General features: G+C 43.9%; 1 protein-coding gene across 7 annotated transcripts in view; it reads left to right on the top strand.

The window, feature by feature from the left end:
* Positions 1–19,779, top strand: part of MAN1A2 (mannosidase alpha class 1A member 2) — a 297,759-nt gene that overhangs the window by 260,721 nt on the left and 17,259 nt on the right. For 6 of the 7 annotated variants that reach the window (XM_038396404.2, XM_038396395.2, XM_038396413.2 and 3 more), the window contains one exon: positions 12,619–12,838. In XM_038396404.2, coding sequence (XP_038252332.1) covers positions 12,619–12,838 — 220 coding nt within the window. Of the gene's footprint in view, positions 1–12,618; positions 12,839–13,309; positions 13,358–19,779 lie in introns of those variants that run through there. The other variant, XM_038396420.2, reaches the window with a different exon arrangement.

The raw sequence follows: 19,779 nt of genomic DNA, 5'->3' as shown, positions 1-19,779 counted from the left end.
ACTAGTAACCTCCTTCCAGCCTGACTGTTCACCTTTGAGTGTGACCCGTTGTAGTCTCCCCTTTAACCAGTTCTTTATCTACTTTTCAATTTTCATATTGATCCCCATATTTTCCAGTTTAGCTAATAATCCCCATGTGGAACCGTATTAGGTGCCTTACTGAAATCGAGGTAAATTAGATCCACTGCGTTTCCTTTATCTAAAAAATCTGTTACCTTCTCAAAGAAGGAAATCAGGTTGGTTTGATACGATCTGCCTTTTGTAAAACCACGTTGTATTTTGTCCCAGTTACCATTGACCTCAATGTCCTTAACTACTTTCTCCTTCAAAAATTTTTCCAAGAGCTTATATAGTACAGATGTCAAATTAACAGTGATCCAGTGACCTGTAGTTACCCAGGTCACTTTTTTCCCCCTTCTTAAAAATAGGAACTATGTTAGCAATTCTCCAGTCATATGGTTCAACCCCTGAGTTTACAGATTCATTTCAAATTTTTGCTAATGGGCTTGCAATTTCATGTGCCAGTTCCTTTAATATTCTTGGATGAAGATTATCTGGGCCCCCCGATTTAGTCCCATTAAGGTGTTCAAGTTTGGCTTCTACCTCGGATGTGGTAATATCTACCTCCATTTCCTCATTCCCATTTGTCATCCTACCATTATCCCTAAGCCCCTCATTAGCCTCATTAAAGACTGAGGCAAAATATTTGTTTAGATATTGGGCCATGCCTAGATTATCCTTATCCTCCACTCCATCCTCAGTGTTTAGCAGTCCCACTTCTTCTTTCTTTGTTTTCTTCTTATTTATATGGCTATAGAACCTTTTACTATTGGTTTTAATTCCCTTTGCAAGGTCCAACTCTACATGGCTTTTGACCTTTCTCACTTTATCTCTACGTGTTCTGACTTCAATAAGGTAGCTTTTCTTGCTAATCCCTCCCATTTTCCACTCCTTGTAGGCTTTCTGCTTTTTCTTAATCACCTCTCTGAGATGCTTGTTCATCCAGCTTGGTCTGCAACTCCTGCCTATGAATTTTTTCCCTTTCTTGGGATGCAGGCTTCTGATAGTTTCTGCAACTTTGACTTGAAGTAATTCCAGGCCTCCTCCGCCTGTAGATCCACAAGTTCTTCAGTCCAATCCACCTCCGTAACTAATTTCCTTAATTTTTTAAAGTTACCCCTTTTGAAATCAAAAACCCTAGTCACAGATCTATTTTTGTTTATCCTTCCATTTAGTTTGAACTGAATTAGCTCATGATCCCTTGAACCGAGGTTGTCCTCTACAACCATTTCTTCTAAGAGGTCCTCACTAGTCACCAAAACCAAATCTAAAATGACATCCCCTCTTGTCAGTTCAGCAACTACTTGATGAAGGAATCCATCAGCTATCGCATCCAGGAAAATCTGAGCCCTATTATTATTACTAACACTTGTCCTCCAGTGTATATCTGGGAAGTTAAAGTCTGCCGTGATCACACAATTTCCATTAGTATTTACTTCATTAAAAACATTAAAGAGGTCTCTATCCATATCCAAATCAGATCCCGGCGGTCTATAGCACACACCCAGTACTATCCCAGGAGAGGCTCTAGTAGCTTTCTTCCCCAGTGTGATTTTTGCCCAGACAGACTCTCTTTTCCATTCCATCACTTCTTATTTCTTTACAGTCTACCTCATCATTGATATACAATGCTACTCCGCCACCTTTACCTTTATTTCTGTCTTTCCTAAACAGCACATACCCTTCAATACCTGTAGTCCAGTGGTGACTACTATTCCACCATGTTTCTGTTATCCCTATAATATCTGCTTTTGCTTCCTGCACCAGTAGCTCTAGTTCCTCTATTTTGTTACCTATGTTCCTCGCATCAGTGTACAAACATATTAATTTTTGCTGTTTGGCCTCTCGCACATTCTTTACCCGATAAGGCACAGACATTCTACCGCCAGTATCACCTATTAGACTGGTATGTACCCTATCCTTCCTCCTTATGTCCATTCTCCTACCCACGGCTGTATCCTTTCTTACTTTGTTTTTTTCCCTCTCAATGTTAAAATCCAGCATGGAGATTACCTGAACATTGCCCAACCATCTCCCCCAGATTCCTAGTTTAAAGCTCTCTTAATCAGTTGTGCCAGCCTCCATCCGAGAAGTCTATTTCCCTCCTTACTCAGGTGAAGTCCATCCCGAGAGAACAGTCCTCTGTCCATGAATGCTTCCCAGTAGCCATACATCCAAAGCCCTCCTTATAGCACCACTGCCTGAGCCATCTGTTGAGCACAATAATTTGTCACACCTTTGTTGCCCTTCTCTAGGAACAGGCAGAATCCCACTGAAGATCACCTGAGCCTCGATTTCCTTAAGCGTTTTCCCCAGCCTAGCATAGTCTCCCTTGATACGTTTCATTAAGAATCTAGCTATATCATTTGTTCCCACATGAAGGACAATCAGAGGATTCTTTCCCACTCCCATTAGGATCCTCTTCAGCCTCAGGTCCACATCCTGTATCTTAGCACCCGGCAGACAGCACACCCTTCTGTTCTCTGGATCAGCTCTTGTTACAGGCCTGTCTGTTCTTTTCAGTGAGGAGTCCCCAATTACGTAGACCTGCCTTTTCCTGGCGATGGTGCAATTCTCCAGTCTATCCCCTGTTCCCTCTGGCTGCAAGTCCTCTTGATTCCTATTGTCCCTTGCAATCATCTGCAACCCATCCCGTATCCTCCTGGGGCTCATATTTGCTATTGTTATAACTCCACTGACTCTTGCCCTCTTCCTATAGGACTAGCTGCTCTTCTCTTCTTCCTTGCCGTCTCACCTTCAGTGACCACCTGCTGTGCCCCTTCTTCATTTTCCGACTCCGCAAACTTGTTCCTGAGCTTTGTTTCTCCTTCACTAGACCATCTTTTCCTCTGCCTGGTTCTCTTAGTCACATGCTTCCGCTGTCCACTTTCCTTACCCAGCAGTCTCCCCTCAGAGTTCTTTGGTCCTGCTTCCATCTGCAAGTCTGAGCTTTTCCCTTCAGCCTCTTTGTCTTTGTTCCATCATCCGCTCGAACCCCCTTCTAAACTCAACCAGGGTTTCCACCTGCATCTCCAATCCTTGGATTTTTTCTTCATCAGCTCTATCAGGCGGCACTTCATGCAGACAAAACTCTTTTCAGGTACCACCTCCAGCATCATGTGCATGCCACAGCTTCTACATCCAGTCATCTTCATTGTGTCTTCCACTACTTGGGTCACTACCACTGCTGCCTCTGTATCTGTCATAGCTTTCTCACCTAAGTCCTATTAGTCCGGGAAACACAAACCAGACCAAAACACCACCACCCACAGCAAAACAAACCCCCAACAAGCACCAAAACACTGCCAGACCACCACACACTCCCTTCACTAGCCTTTCAGTCCACCCAGCCTCCAAAAATTTTGATCCCTCATGAAGTCTTATTTTTAAGGACTCCAAAAGGAAATGATGGGTGAAATAGTTCATCCCCTCATTATTTGGTCCACCAATGGGACCTAATTTCTGACACTTCAGTTTTGCTTCATTAGCTTCTAATTCCATTCTCCTCTTGTTTACCAGTCCTGCTCTTAACACCATCCTTGGGTGGTATCAGTAGACTCTTGTTTTGACTAATTCAGGTTTTCTATCTCCCTTTTGTACCTTTTTCCATACAGTTTTATATAACACTCTGACTTTTAATTTTGTTGCTTTGGACAACTTAGAGTACAGGCCTCTGCCTAAGAGGCCCCACTGCAATGCCCACATTGGATAATGAACCTCCATTTGTAATTGTGTTTTTTGATGGGTCAGTTAGCCAGTTTTTAATCCATTTACTATGTGCTACCTAGATTTTATATAATGCTACATTTTAATCAGAAGATCATACATGTGTAAGTCAAATGCATTACTGAAGTTTATTACGTCAACACAGTTACTTTTGTCAAACTTGTGATTTAATTTTTAAAAGATTTGAAATTTTTTGAGAAGACCAATTTTCTATAAAGCTATGTTGATTTGCATTAGTTTGCTGCTGTCTCTAGCTCTTTACTGATTGCATCCTATCTGAGCCTTTCCATGATTTTGCTTGAAACTGATGTCAGATTAATCTGGTCTGTAGTTACCCAGTTCATCCCATTACCCTTTTTAATTTTTGGCACAATATTAGGTTTTTTCTGGTCCATTAGAACTTCCGCACTATTCCAAGATTTATTAAAAAGCAACTTCTGTAGTTCAGAGAGCACCTCAGCTCCTCAGCCTCTTTTGATATTTTTGAGTGCAAATTACTGGTCCTGCATATTTAAAAATGTTTAACAGTTGCTGTTTAGCATCCTCCCAGGTTACTGTTGGAATCAAAAGTATTTCATTATCACTGTGGGCTGTGAATATGTAAACCCCATTTCTTTTTCTTATTCATGGTGGTCAGCCAAAAACACTTAAAACTGTATCTGTCATTGTACTCCCTATGGTTCCAGTCTTGCCAGTGATTCCATATGGGCAGACCCCTGTGCTTGCATGAAGACACAGGGAAGTTAAGGTGGGTCCAAACATGCATCGGGGTCTACCCATATGGAACAGCTTTCAGGATCAGGGCCTATTTTTGTAGTCAGAAATTCTGCTAGACATAGCAGGAATATGTGTGCAAACAAATGTTCAGTAAGAAAAGCTGATTGTTTTCTCTAACTACATTTTGGATGTTTTATTAAATCCATAGAAGAGTTAATCAGAGTTGATCTCTAGTGCATGGACGCCAGCATATGTTTGTAAGTGGTCTGTGTCTCTGGGCATATCTACATTGCAATGTAAGCCTGGTCTCAGACTCAGGCTCAATCCCTAACCCCCATTCTGTCTACACACAAATCTCTTGGACTCGGGCTCAGACCCAGGGTCCTAGGATCCCATGATGGTAGAGGGTCAAAGCCCAAGTTAAGGCTGGACCCAAGGTTCAGCAGCCCTATCATTTTACATTGTAGACATAGCTTTCCCCCACCCCACAGACCTGGGTCCTTGGGGTCCTCCAACAGTATCCCACAATGGGATTCTGCATTCCAGGAACTGCTTGGACAACTCCATGGCTGGGTGACCCATGCAATTGGGCCCTATGAGCAGCTGGACAGGGCAAATGTACCTCATGCAGTCTTAATACTGAACCCCTGCCCATGGACGCCTCCACCTTCTTGCCCTGGCACCAAGCGCATGGCAAATGTGGAAGGAAGGGGAAGGGGTAGAGGACACACAATAGTGAGGGGAGTGTGTCTTGAACATAGTTTAACTGTTTGCACTTGTTTATGCACTTTGTTCTTGTTTACTTTTAAAGCTTTTGGTGTTGATAGTGTTTTGGTGTGCTAATGGCAGCTGGCCTGCCAGGCAATGGTTTAATGTTGTTGTTTTCCAATACATGTGTAAAAATAAAGGTTTTTATTTTATAAATAAATTTTATTGCCATCACGCAACACATCATATAAGGTGTATTTCAAATAGTAAAGGTAAACACGTGGGCAGGGACCACTGGGAGGTTGTATGCAAAACCCATGTCTCAATACAGCTATAAATGTCAATCCATACATCAGTTATTTACATCAAGACATACCGTTCCCCTCTCCCCATTTCATAAGCAGTCATATCATTCAAAAGCACAATGCATGGCAATCAACCCCCCTTCTCAAACGAGCAATCAATGCCCACCCTCACCAAACAAGCACAGTCATAAAGGTACTATTCTCCATGTTCTGTTGGCCCATGCAAATCTATAATGTGGGAGCACAAAGCACTTATGATTTCTGTTGCCTGGGTGCATCCAGCTTCAGCTATGATAGGTGCACTTTGTCCTATTCAGCAGCCTAGAGCTGTCATAGGGAAACCAACTTTGGTTTCAAAAAGATTGTGAAGAGCACAGTAAACCACAGTAACGTGGACAGCATTGATGACACTTGGAATGCAAATAGGTCTGCAGACATCTCCAGCTGGAATTCAGTCTGCCAAAAGCACATTCAACCACTGTGCTACACCTTCTCAGAGTATAATTAAACCTTCTTTTGCCAGGCCCTCTGAGATCAGGGTATGTTTCATAAGAGAAGGCAAAGGCGGTACATGAGGTCCCCCAGAAAAATAGTTGGGGCAGTAACTCTTGTTTATGACAATGTCATGTGGTCGGAATAATGTCCCAGGCTCTCTGTGAAGATAGAATCCCAATTGGTGAAAATTTGGCATCGTGAACTTTTCCAATGCAGCCAACACTGACATTCATAAATCTGCCATTGTGGTCCATGGGGGCCTGCATAATGATAGAGTAGTACTCTTTGTGGTTTATATGCTTGTGCACCTTGAGGAGGGCAAACTTTGGGCACATGAGTCCCACCAGTGGCCTCAGTGCAGTTGGGAAACCCCATTCTCTTGAAGCCAGCAATTTACTTCAGGAATATCTTTTATGCCTGCCTCCTTGGAGTTCCCCACATGTCTGATTGCTTCCGAAACAGTCGACTTTCCAACATCAGACTGGTTGAATGAACCTGTGACAGCCTGCGGTAGCCAGCTTCCAGGCAGTTATAGCAAGTTGCTTCCGGGCTGGCATGGCTGCCCACATGCGTGTGTCTTTACCCTAAGGGAGAAGGCAAGCTGCTCCCAAAGCTCTAGAATTGTAGCTTTCTTCATGCAAAAGATCTGGAACCACTGCTAGTCATCCCAGGTCTGCATGATGATGTGATCCCACCAGCCTGTGCTTGTGGCCCTGCTCCAAAGAGCTGGTCTATGTAGGGGAAATCAGCATTCCGAGTGTCAGGAGCAGCATCAGTGTGTGCCATGTCTGTGTCTTCCTCCTCCTCCTCCTGCTCGTTATTAGCTCTGTTAAGTGCCTTTCACGGGTGAGAAAACACTGCCAAACTGCTCACCAGTGTCTCATGGAAGATCTGCCTGCATCCTGAAACAGGAGCAAAAGCCCAAGCAACAGAAGTTATTGAAATGGTGACTCCTCCATTTTGCTGGCTTCCATTGTTGGAAACACACAGACCAAAATTGATGACTTAGCCAGATGTTCTGGCAGGCCATTCAAACTTCCTATAACGTGTTGTGTGGAAGGTCAAGTTTTCCCACACTGTACCACTAACAAAGCGATATATTTCAGGAGGGCGCTAGGAAGTGTGGAATACAGTTGGTTGAACTCAGGTCTGCATACTGTATTGTGGACGCCAGAGCCCTGGTTTCAGATCTGGGTTAAAAAATTCTTAACTTAAGGTTGGCAGTTATTGTAGACAAGCCCTGGGTTCTCAAACCCAGGGTCCGCTGACTTGAGTCCCATTAACCCTGGACTTACACTGCAGTGTAGACATATCCTTTAAGACCGAGTTCCAGCTTCCATTTTACCTACTCTTTTGTAGTTCCTTATAACTTTCTCAACTCTTCCTTTAAGAGTGTTGTTTCTAACTTTGGTTTTGGAAAATTGGAGCAAAATCTCTTATCATTTTTGAAGTGGAAGGGGTAGAGTACAAATACACTTCCTTTCCATAGTCCAGTTATTTTTGTGTGTGTTCACAGAACTTAAAAATGGATGGAGGAAGGAATGTGAAACTTAGTTTGTTTTATACTTCTCACTGAGAAAGGAAAAACAATCCAACTGATGATGGTAATTTATATTTAGCATTTTTGTAGCACTTTATGTTTTCAAAGCTGTGTACAGACATTAACCATTCCCCACAACACCCCTGTGGCGGAGTGGGTAAAGAAAAATGAGTTCTGTGTTTTCAGAGTTAGAATGTTGGCTTGTGTGCACTGGAACTCCCCAGCTGAGTTCTCAGAGAAAAGTGAAGTTAAGGGCTATTAGAACTGGCACTGTTCTTATTTGCTGCTTAAGAACTAAAGACAAATAAGCCCTTAAGGCCATATTTAGCACTGAGCTGATTTCAGCTGGCTCAGAAACTGTGGCTAAGCTAAGAGCTTAGGTGCTTTAATTATTTAGGAGTAAATTGTGGATACTAAAACACATCCTTGAGGAGGGGGCCTGCCTGTGATGAACAATATCTGTGCATCGGACATGCAAAATCCGCTCCATCATTAGAATAGATCAGATTGCTGACCCCTTTATTTTGGCCCAGCTCTGAGGGATAGTGTAGACTGGGGAGGATATGACCCTACTCTCTCTGTACCACTTTCTTGGCATCCTGCTTCCAATCAGGAGAACAGGGGCAAGCAGTCCATCTACTTCTCAAATCACAGAGGGTTCAGGGACTACTTTCCAAATCAAAGGGCACTTGCACAGTCATGCAGACCATAGATGAGGCATGACCATAAGGACTTCTGACAATCTGATCCTTAAACTACTTTAAACTCTTTAAGTGGTTTAGTTTAGGCCTTAACCTTTGAGTAGACTTTAGTCTTTAACTGAGCTTAACTTTGAGTTCACCCATACTTCACTCCCCTAACTCTCACTGGGTGGAGAAGAGAGCACCATTGCCACCTTTACATTCCCACTTGTGTCTGGCTGCGACACCCTTCTCCCTGCAGAGATTATGAAAAAAGAAAAGAGAACAGAATCTATTCTGCAGCTGTCAACCCCCAGTATTTAAATACCTTCATCAGAGTATCATGGACTTTGCAGCAGAATGGGAACAAATTCCATGGCAACTGTTAAGTAAAGCCTCCGCTTAAATGCGATTGTAAGATCTGTAATTTGTATCATTAAGTTCTGCAACATTGTTGCAGACTTTGTAACTTCAATGGCAAAGAGTCCTGTGGCACCTTATAGACTAACAGATGTATTGGAGCATAAGCTTGCGTGGGTGAATACCCACTTCTTCAGATGCATGTAATGGAAATTTCCAGAGGCAGGTATAAATGTGCAAGCACAAATCAGGTAGGGATAACGAGATTAGTTCAATCAGGGAGGATGAGGCCCTCTTCTAGCAGTTGAGGTGTGAACACCAAGGGAGGAGAAACTGCTTTTGTAGTTGGCTAGCCATCACAGTCCTTGTTTAATCCTGAGCTGATGGTGTCAAAATTTGCAAATGAATTGAAATTCAGCAGTTTCTCTTTGAAGTCTGGTCCTGAAGTTTTTTTGCTGCAGGCTGGCTACCTTTATATCTGTTATTGTGTGTCCAGAGAGACTGAAGTGTTCTCCTACAGGTTTTTGTATGTTGCCATTTCTAATATCTGATTTGTGTCCATTTATCCTTTTTCGTAGGGACTGTCCGATGTAGCAGCAGAGGGGCATTGCTGACACATGATGGCATATATTACATTGGACGTGCAGGTGAATGAACCGGTGATGGTGTGGCTGATCTGGTTAGGTCCTTTGATGGTGTCGCTGGTGTAGATATGTGGGCAGAGTTGGCATCGAGGTTTGTTGCATGGATTGGTTCCTGAGTCAGAGTTACTATGGTGCGGTGTGTCGTCGCTGGTGAGAATATGCTTCAGGTTGGTGGGTTGTCTGTGGACGAGGACTGGCCTGCCTCCCAAGACCTGTGAAAGTGAGGGATCATTGTCCAGGATGGGTTGTAGATCACTGATGATGAGTTGGAGAGGTTTTAGCTGAGGATTGTATGTGATGGCCAGTGGAGTTCTGTTGGTTTCTTTCTTCCGCTTGTCTTGCAGCAGGAGGCTTCTGGGTACACATCTGGCTCTGTTGATCTGTTTCCCTATTTCCTTGTGCGGGTATCATAGTTTTGAGAATGCTTGGTGAAGATCTTGTAAGTGTTGGTCTCTGTCTGAGGGGTTGGAGCAAATGCGGTTATACCTCAGCACTTGGCTGTAGACAATGGATCATGTGGTGTGTCCGGGATGGAAGCTGGAGGCATAAGGTAGGCACAGCGGTCGGTGGGTTTTCAGTATAGGGTGATGTTAACGTGACCGTCACTTATTTGCACTGTGGTGTCTAGGAAGTGAATCTCCCATGCTGAGGTTGATGGTGGGGTCGAAGCTGTTGAAATCGTGGTTGAATTCTTCCAGGGTTTCCTTCCCATGGGTCCAGATCATGAAGATGTCATCAGTTTAACATAGGTAGAGAAGGGGCATGAGTGGACGAGAGCTGAGGAAGCATTGTTCCAGGTCAGCCATAAAAATATTGGCATATTGTGGGGCCATGCGGGTGCCCATAGCAGTGCCACTGGTCTGGAGGTATATTGTCACCAAATTTGAAATAATTGTGCGTGAGGATAAAGTCACAGAGCTCAGCAACCAGTTGTGCTGGTTGCTTATGCTCCAATATGTCTGTTAGTCTATAAGGTGCCACAGGACTCTTTGCCACTTTTACAGGTCCAGACTAACACGGCTACCCCTCTTATATTTGTAACTTCAGTTACTGTTAGCACAGCCTTTTAAGTTTTGTAATCTTTGCAAGCTCTGTAACCTTTTCAAGTTACCACTTGTATGAACTGCCGAGCTTTGTAATATCCCATTACACAATCAGAGAGGGTGAACAAGGGATTGTGTGTGTGGAAGATAAGAGGGTGTGAACGAGGGAATGTATGGGGGACTGGGTGGAGAGGAACTGCAAGGAGAAAAGAGCCTGGATACAGGAGACAGGTATGTCTGATATAATCTGCCCTGAGAAGGCAATCATGGAGTGCTGTAAAGAAAAGATGCATGAAAGGAACAGGGACTGGGACTGCTTCTCGGTGACGAACACAGAAGAAAAACTCAGTGTACGTGACAGGAGCGCCCAGTTCCAGAATAAAAGGAAGTAGCCTTGCACACAAGCTGCTGCTCCTTGACCTGCTCATCAGCCCAGATCCGTGACCACAGAGGACACACCAGATCTACCACGCTTCGGCTTCTTGGCTTTCCATGCTCTCTCCAGTAACTCTCCACCTGTGTAAGTGTGTGGGTACATGGGGGTATGAATGCGGTAAATGTGAATATAAATGCATTGGATAAATAAGCTCCTTCCCTTTTCTGTCTGACCTAACAGTGGCATTGTAATAAAACTAATACAAGTGTGACCCTAGGTTGGTTTTTTAGGGGAACAGAGGTAACAGCAACAAGTGCTAAATTCTACCAAAATGCTGATTTATTCAACTGCCATGAAATACCCTTGATTCCCATCTCCCCACCTCCATACAAACATCAATATGACTCAAAATTGAAATAGTCACTTATGTAAAATTTGTTGATATTTTTGACAGTTATTATTGAGGTTGGGTTCTTTTGCTTTTCTCTCCAGGTTGCCAAACTCAGCTCTTGTAATGCTTTCCAGACAGACAGACAGACACATTTTTGTTAGGGAAGGGGAGAGCTTGTAATTGACTTCCTTAGCTCACCTTCTTAGCTCTTGAGGCTGTTGAACTGTTCTCCAGGCAGCCTAACCCACCAGCCTACATATCTGGCTTTCTGGTACAAGCTGGACTCCAGCTTTGGCTCCTTGACCTCTAAGCTGCCTGGCTCCATGGAACAGCATAGGGAATGTGCTTTATAATTGAGTCTACTCCCACTTGTGGCAAAAATTGGAGAGCAAAAGACAGCTACAAGTAGATTCTGGCAGAGCAGGAATACAGAAAGCTAAATGTTTGGTGGCAGGTTGCAGCAAAATAGAAAATTCCACTGCCAAAGTGCTGACTTCTGTGGCATCTTGGGAAAAAGATAGATTTTGTGGCTGCAAAATCCTGAAGTATATGAGGCCCAAGTTGAGATGAATGGGCTATTCACATCTCTCAGAAGCTATTGTTTCTGCCTGGTTGTGGACTCAGGAAGATACTATTACATCAGTTACACACAGTTTGCAGGTTTGAGGTTTTTCTGCAACCAGAAGGGCTGGAACAATTTTATTTAATTAAAGTAGAGAATTTGGAGAATAATTCAGTGGGAAAGGGGGGATTCTGCGGTCACAAAATTACAGAATATATGGGAAAAAAGAAAAGGAGTACTTGTGGCACCTTAGCGACTAACAAATTTATTTGAGCATAAGCTTTCGTGAGCTACAGCTCACTTGTAGCTCACGAAAGCTTATGCTCAAATAAATTTGTTAGTCTCTAAGGTGCCACAAATACTCCTTTTCTTTTTTGTGAATACAGACTAACATGGCTGCTACTCTGAAACAGAATATATGGGGTTCTGGTTTTAATAAATCAACTATAATAAAAACTCAAGTATCTTAAATAACCAGGGAAATTAAATACAAACACTAAAAATACGACGTAACCCACATTTAAACAGTGTGAGTTTTTGTCCTGCTCTAGTGGCTGGTGCCCATAAAGAAGTTTCTGAGGCTGCTACTGCTGCTAGTTAATGGGTCATAAGCCTTTATTTTCAATAGTAGAGTCAAATGGTTTTAAATGAAAAGGTCCTGGGTTCAATACCTCCAGATGACTGTCATAAAATGTATCAGATGTAAATTGTACTTCAGATGTGGCTGAGTTAATATTGTTGTTGAAATCTTGATTTTTTTTTTGGAATTTCATTACCTTTACATGCTTGATTTCTTAACCATAGAATTATAATATGGTTAATTTTTGAGTTTGCCATGTTGAATATGTTTTAGAGTGTTCATAGATAAATGTGGTAAAAAGGGAAAAAAACGTTGTTTTGAAAGTGACGTTAATTTCTGTGGTCAGAAATATATAGTGTTTAAAGCAGAGTAAAAATAGATAGAATCTTGACTGTTTCCAGTATTTAAAGATTATCCCAATCTCCTTGCAGGCCATAGAAAGACATCTTATCAGAAAGTCTAACGGAGGACTGACATACATTGGGGAATGGAAGAATGGGCACCTTGAGAGAAAGATGGGCCACCTCACCTGTTTTGCTGGGGGAATGTTTGCACTTGGAGCAGATGGTTCCAGGGATGATAAGGCTGGACATTATTTGCAACTTGGAGCTGAGATTGCACATACATGTCATGAGTCATACGACAGAACAAGTAAGAGATATTATCAATTTAATTATTTTAGTTTAATAAGACCTTGCACAGTAGAAATACACAGGAAAGAGAGGTGGTCAGATTATTCAAAAGATTTGTCTTGAACACATGAACCTGATCCTCCATTATGGGCTTGGCTATACTTGCGAGTTACAGCACATTAAAGGAGCCCCAGGAGCCCTAGCTCATTCCCTGTCCACACTGGCAAGGCATGTAGAGCGCTCCTGGTACTCCACTTCGGCGAGTGGAATAACATTTTGTGCACCCCCACTGGAGCAGGTCCTGGGTGCCAGTGTGAACGCCTGATCTGTTAGTGTGCTCTGATTGGCCTCCAGAAGTGTCCCACAATGCCTGTTCTAGCCACTCTGGTCATCACTTTGAACTCTACTGCCCTTCCCTCAGGTGACCAACCGTCAGACCCGCCCTTTAAATTCTCTGGAAATTTTGAAAATCCCCTTCCTGTTTGCTCAGCCAGGCATGGAGTGCTCTCAGCGAATCTTTCCAGGTGACCATGCCTCCACACACCAAGCGAGCCCCAGTATGGAGCAATGGCGAGGTGCTGACCTCATCAGTGTTTGGGGGGAGGAAACTGTCCAGTCCCAGCTGCGCTCCGGACATAGGAATTATGATACCTTTGGGCAGATATCAAGGGACATGATGGAAAGGGGCCATGACTGGGACTCACTGCAGTGCAGGGTTAAAGTGAAGGAGCTGTGGAATGCCCACCGCAAAGCCTGTGAGGCAAACAGCCACTCCGGTGCTGCCCCTGCGACCTTTCATTTCTACAAAGAGCTGGACTCGATACTTGAGGGCGACCTCACCTCCATTCCGAGTACCACCATGGATACTTCAGAGCCCAGTTCAACAAGGCAGGAGAAGGAGGAGGAGCAGCAAAGTGGGAGCAAGGATGCTGAGGTGCAGAAAGACACCCCAGCATCCCTAGATACATGCAGCCAGGAGCTGTTCTCAAGCCAGGAGAAAGGTAGCCAGTCGTGGCGGCCGGTGCTTGAGGAAGGACAAACACCAGAGCAGGTTCCTGGTAAGTGGCTTTTATTTTGGGAAGGAAGTTATTCAGTGTGGGCTCTTCGGGCGAGGAGGGTTAGGGCTGCATGCATGCCTAGATGCGGAATAGGGCATTGATGTGCTCTGTCACATTGCGGTAATCGGCCTCAATGATCTCTTCAAAAGTCTCATCTAGAACTTGGTCAATGTGCTTGCGCAGGTTTCTCGGGAGAGCCACTGTCGTCCTTGTCTCAATAAGGCTAATTTATCTGCACCACTGTGCCGTGAGGGGCGGGGGGACCATTGCCACACACAGGCAAGCTGCATATGGGCCAGGGCAGAATCTGCATTGCAGTAGAAGACCCTCCCTTGCTTCCCAGGTCACCCTCAGCAGCGAGATACCTTCCAGGATGAACTCCTATGGAAAATGTGGGGACAGTGTTCAGTATAGGGGCCCCCTGCCACTGTTGGCTCTCCTCAAGACACAGAAAACCAGAGGACAGTACAGCTGTGAAACAATCAGTCACACTTGACCCTGTGCTTACTCACCATTTGGGGGTTCCCATGGGTTATGTGTCCTCACTTTGGGATGGGCAAATTATGCTATTGTGTAGACTGTGCTTTCCGTTAAGTATGGGGGAATCATTGTTCTTTCTGGTGTGAACAATGCTGCCTATGTTAAGAGTTGCATTTTGCCATTACAGATACAACCTTGAGATCTCAGCCGTCCGTGTTATCACCAGCCGAAAGACTCCAAAGAATCAGAAAGAGGCCACGTAGAAGCAAGGAAAATATGTTGCATGAAATAAAGCAGCATTCAAGTAATGAAAATCAAAAAGTGCAGGACAGTGAAAGGAGGATCCACCAGCAGAATGAGGACTGCCAGCATAAAAGCGTGGTGCTCCGGCAGCAAAGCATGGATCGGCTGATAAGCATAATGGAGCGCCAAGCAGACTCTATCCAAGCGCTCGTAGCCATGCAGGTGGAACACTACCGTGCCTGACCCCCCCTGCAGCCCTTGTCCCCAAACTCTTTCCCTTGTGCCCCCAGGTCACCTCCAACCCACTTTCCCCAGCATCCGGGTTCTTATCTCCAACACATGTAGCTTCAACACCCAGCCCTGAAAACAACGACCCTTACCCACTGCACTCAACCCCCATCACTATGCCGGGATAACCATCCTGAAGTGCAGCACTCATTGCACAGCACTCCAGACAGGAATGCCGAGTATGATAACAGGACATACACAAATCTGTGATTGTATCATTCCCCACCCCACCCCACCCCACCCCACCCCCTTGCCCTTTCTGTTTCCCAAGCAGTTGTGTTTCTTTTTAATAAATGAATTTTCTTTTAAATAAATGGATTTTTTGGCTTTGAAAACATTCTTTATTATTGCATAAAGTAAAAGATACCTTAGCCCAAGAAAGAAATAGGCACTGCAAGTCAGCGTAGCAAACACAGATTCCTACTAACATTGGAACCACTGCACTTCACTCCCATGCAGGGCACCAGACATTACTGGTGGCTTTCAGCCTCAGATTGCTCCCTCAAGGCATCCCTAATCCTTGCAGTCCCGCGCTGGGCCCCTCTAATAGCTGTGCTCTGTGGCTGTTCAAATTCAGCCTCCAGGTATTGAACCTCCAAGTTCCATGCCTGAGCGAATCGTTCACCCTTCCCTTCACAAATTTTATGGAGGGTACAGCATGCGGATATAACCATGGGGATGCTGTCATTGGCCAGGTCCAGCTTCCCATACAGAGAGCACCAGCAGCCCTTTAAATGGCCAAAAGCACACTCCACAGTCATTCTGCACTGGCTCAGCCTGTTGAACCGCTCCTTGCTGCTGTCAAGGTTCCCTGTGTAGGGTTTCATGAGCCACGGCATTAAAGGGTAAGTGGGGTCTTCAAGGATCCCAAAGGGCATTTCATCTTCTCCTTCGGTGATCTTCTGGTCTGGGAAAAATGTCCCGGCTTGCAGCTTCCTGAACAGGCGAGTGTTCTGAAAGATGCATGCATTATGCACCTTTCCCGGCCAGCCTGCGTTAATGTCAATGGAACGCCCACGGTGATCCACAAGCGCCTGGAGAACCATAGAGAAATACCCTTTCCAATTAACATACTCAAAGTCTAGATGGGCTGGTGCCAGAATTGGAATATGCGTGCCATCTATCGCCCCCTGCAGTTAGGGAAATCCATCCTCAATGTAATGTACGTCACCCAGAGTCACGGTTCTTCTGAGCAGGATGCGATTAATGGCCCTGCAAACTTGCATCAACATGATTCCAACGGTCAACTTTCCCACTTCAAACTGGTTAGCGACCAATCTGTAGCTGTCTGGAGTTGCCAGCTTCCAGATTGCAGTAGCCACCCGCTTCTCCACTGTCAGGGCAGCTCTCAATCTCGTGTCCTTGCGCCGCAGGGTGGGGACGAGCTCCTCACATAGTTTCATGAAAGTGGCTTTTCTCATCCAAAAGTTCTGCAGCCACTGCTCGTCATCCCAGACTTGCATGACGATGTGATCCCACCACTCAGTGCTTGTTTCCCGAGCCCAAAAGCAGTGTTCCACAGTGGTGGGCATGTCTGTGAATGCCACAAGCAAACTCGTGTCATATGCATTACTCGAGTCAATATCATCATCGAGCCCTCACTGTCACTTCGGATCATAAGGAATAAGTCAACTGCCAAACGTGACGTGCAAAAGGGAAGACAGAGCGCACAGTACAAAAAATGTTGAAAGATGGCGCCAAATGTGGACCGAAGCACAGGGATTGCAGGGATGCGAACCGATGCATCACAGGGCATTGGGACAAGACCCAGAATGCCCCACCCCCCACCCCCTTCCCACAAGCCACAGCGCCAGAATGGGAAGAGGTGCTCTGTGGGATAGCTGCCCACAATGCACCACCCCCAATGCCGCTGCAAGTGCCGCAAATGGGGCCACGCCAGTGCGCTTGCGGATGTCAGTGTGGACAGACTGCAGCGCTTTCCCTACTGTGCTGTACGAAGGCGGGTTTAACTCACAGAGCTCTACAGCTGCAAGTGTAGCCAGGCCCTAACTCACATCATTGTTATGCCAGTGTAACTTTCTTGACTTAATTGGAGTTACTCCTGATTTATGCGCCAGTGTAAGTGAATGTAGAATCAGACCTTAATACTTTTATGTTTGGTCTTCTATGTCTATCCCTGACTTGTTTTCTAAATATAGTTTTGTGTGCAGATCATTCAGATGATCAGCCTCATCCTCTTGAAACATAAATTAGTGTGTGAAATCATTACAATTTGAAGTCACACTGGTGAATTGCTGTTTTCCATGGTTCAAAAATCCCATTTGTCATGCCAGTGCTCTCCTGCCTCTGGCTAAAACAAACACTGGTGCATTTTTGCTGGCTGTACAAGTTCACAAACAGGTGCAGATTGTACAGCAGTTCCAACAGTTTGGTGAAATTGTAAATCAGTTTGAAAATGAAGACAGTGAAATGTTAAAGGCTATTAAATTAAACTTGAAGACTTTGGGGCATTGGAACTCAGTAGCATTATATCATTGAACACCGATTGGCACATTTATCAACCAGGATAGTCCAAATAAAGCTAGTTCTTTCCATGACTCCAATGGTCTCTCATTGATAAGGGTATGCTGTCTCTATTTATAGCAAACACCCCTGGCAACCAGAAGTTACATAATCCCTGTTGTGTATTCCGTGAACTCTGTCCCCTCAGTATTAAAAGACCAAGCCTTAGAGATGGTGCAGAAATGTGTGCATGGGCCTCAGAACCAGCACTTCATACAATTATTACGTAACTGAGCCTCTGGTTTGCGTTTCGTTGGCAGTTATAATTGATTTGATAAGATTATGGTGGTCTGTACAGTTTTGGCTGTCTTGAATGATAGTTTGCATTAGAGAACTCACACATTTAATAAAGCACAATCAACTGATCCAGTCAAGGGAATTTTCAAATAGTACCAGCAACCTGGAAACTGGGTCTGTTCTTAATGCCAGTACAGTATAGCTGGTACTTCAAGGTCAAGGCTGCGGGTATTTGCAAATCACTGTACTACAGCTTGCAATGTGCTTGACGCTGTTTCTGTCTTTGGGTGAATCTAGAGCTCCATTCCTGGTTAAGTTTCATTTACACAAAACTCATCCAAATCAAAGGAAGAGAAAAATATGCTGAAGTAATATTGCATAAGCATTCTTGAGCGTCATTATATTTAACTTCATTAAAAAAATCAGTGATAAAATTCTTTTAAATGTTTGATTTTAAAGGGCAAGCCTTCGCACGGCCTGGGGAGCTGAGGATCAGTCTGCTGCTTTTATTCTTGATTTCTTTGTGTTTGTGGTTCATTTTAGTGAAAGTTTTCTCTAGAATGAAGATGTCTTGAGTTTATCCCCACATGCCATCAGCTACAATATATAAGCTATATTGCCAGCAAGAGACGCAAGGAAAAAAAAACCTTTCAACTTTTTACTTTTGACATCCCCTTCAATGTGGTTATAAGACTCAGACATTTTCACTTCTGATGTCCCACCCCACTTTTTTGTGTTTGTCCATTTTTGCATGGGGTGATGTAGTCGAAGTGGATGCGGAATGAACATTGTGCAGAAGGAATCATCACTGTATATGGCAAAGAAATCGAGGAGGTTGACAAATATATTTACCTGGGTCAGGAGCTGAGCAGAGACAAATTATTCAAAGGGGAATGCAGTAGGAGGCGAAAGGCAGGGTGGGCAACTGTCAACAAAATAAAGATGTCTCTAACGGATGATGAACTGCCCATGAAGAAAAGGAAAGAACCGTTTAACTCCACTGTTCTGCCAGCAATGACATATGGAGCAGAGAGCTGGTCAACGACAAAACTGGAGGAAGAAAAATTCGCTGTCACCCAGAGAGCAATGGAAAAGTGAATGTGTAAGACATTGCTCCATGATCATATGCCGAATGAGGAGATCAGAAGGCGTACGGAGGTGACTGATATAGTACAGGGAATGTATGACACAAAGCGAAAATGGGAGTATCATGTAGTCCACAAGCAAGAAAATAGATCGATAACCCGCATCAGTGACTGGATCCCCAAAGACCACAAGCGACCACTGGACAGACAGAAAATACGTAGGTCTCCTTGATAAGACACAGACAAACCAAAACAGCTTCTGTAAAAGAAAGTTATGCTTCTCTTATCATTGAGCTCTTTGAGTGTGTCAGTAAAATTGTGAATAAAGGAGAAATGGACTTTCAAAAAGCCTTTCTCAAAGTTCCTCACAAACAAGGTATTGAGAAAGCTGTATTTCCCCACATGACTACTTAAATTATTGTCATGGATTAGAAACTAGCTAAGAGACAGAAAACAAAGAATACAGATAGATGGTCAAATTTTCATCATGGCAAAAATGGATGCTGACCCCAGGGATCAGGATTAGCGTTGTTTAATATATTTAAACTCCCTTGGAAAAAGGGTGCATGATGGGTGCCAAATTTATAGGTGATACAAAATAATTCAAGATTGTAAAGGCTAGAAAAGATTGTTAGAAACTGCAGGGGGAATAGGTAACATAGTGGCGGATGAAATTCACTGTTGACAAATGCCAGTAATGCATGTTGGAAGAAGTAATTTCTAATACTCATTGACCTTATTGGGTTCTAAATTAACAGTAGCAACTCAAGACAGAAAGACCTGATCAACTCAATGAATCTGCTTAATGTGCAGCAGCAGTTAAAAAAGTAAATAAAATGTCAGGCTATATAAGAAAGGGGATAGATAACAATATTTTAAAAACTATTACATAAAAAAGCTACAGTAAAAGAATATTTATTTTTTAAATTCAAGTACTCAGAACTTGTGAAATGCCAGATTTATGGTTGCTTGTGCAACCTCAATTCCTCATCCATCCATCCTGTGAACTGAATGATGCAAACGTCCTATGGAAAAAATAGCTTGTG

Source organism: Dermochelys coriacea, chromosome 1 (genome assembly GCF_009764565.3).
Source record: "Dermochelys coriacea isolate rDerCor1 chromosome 1, rDerCor1.pri.v4, whole genome shotgun sequence".
Classification (NCBI taxonomy): Eukaryota; Metazoa; Chordata; order Testudines; family Dermochelyidae; genus Dermochelys; species Dermochelys coriacea.
The sequence above is the reverse complement of the archived record's forward strand: the minus strand, read 5'-3'. Positions and strand labels throughout refer to the sequence as shown.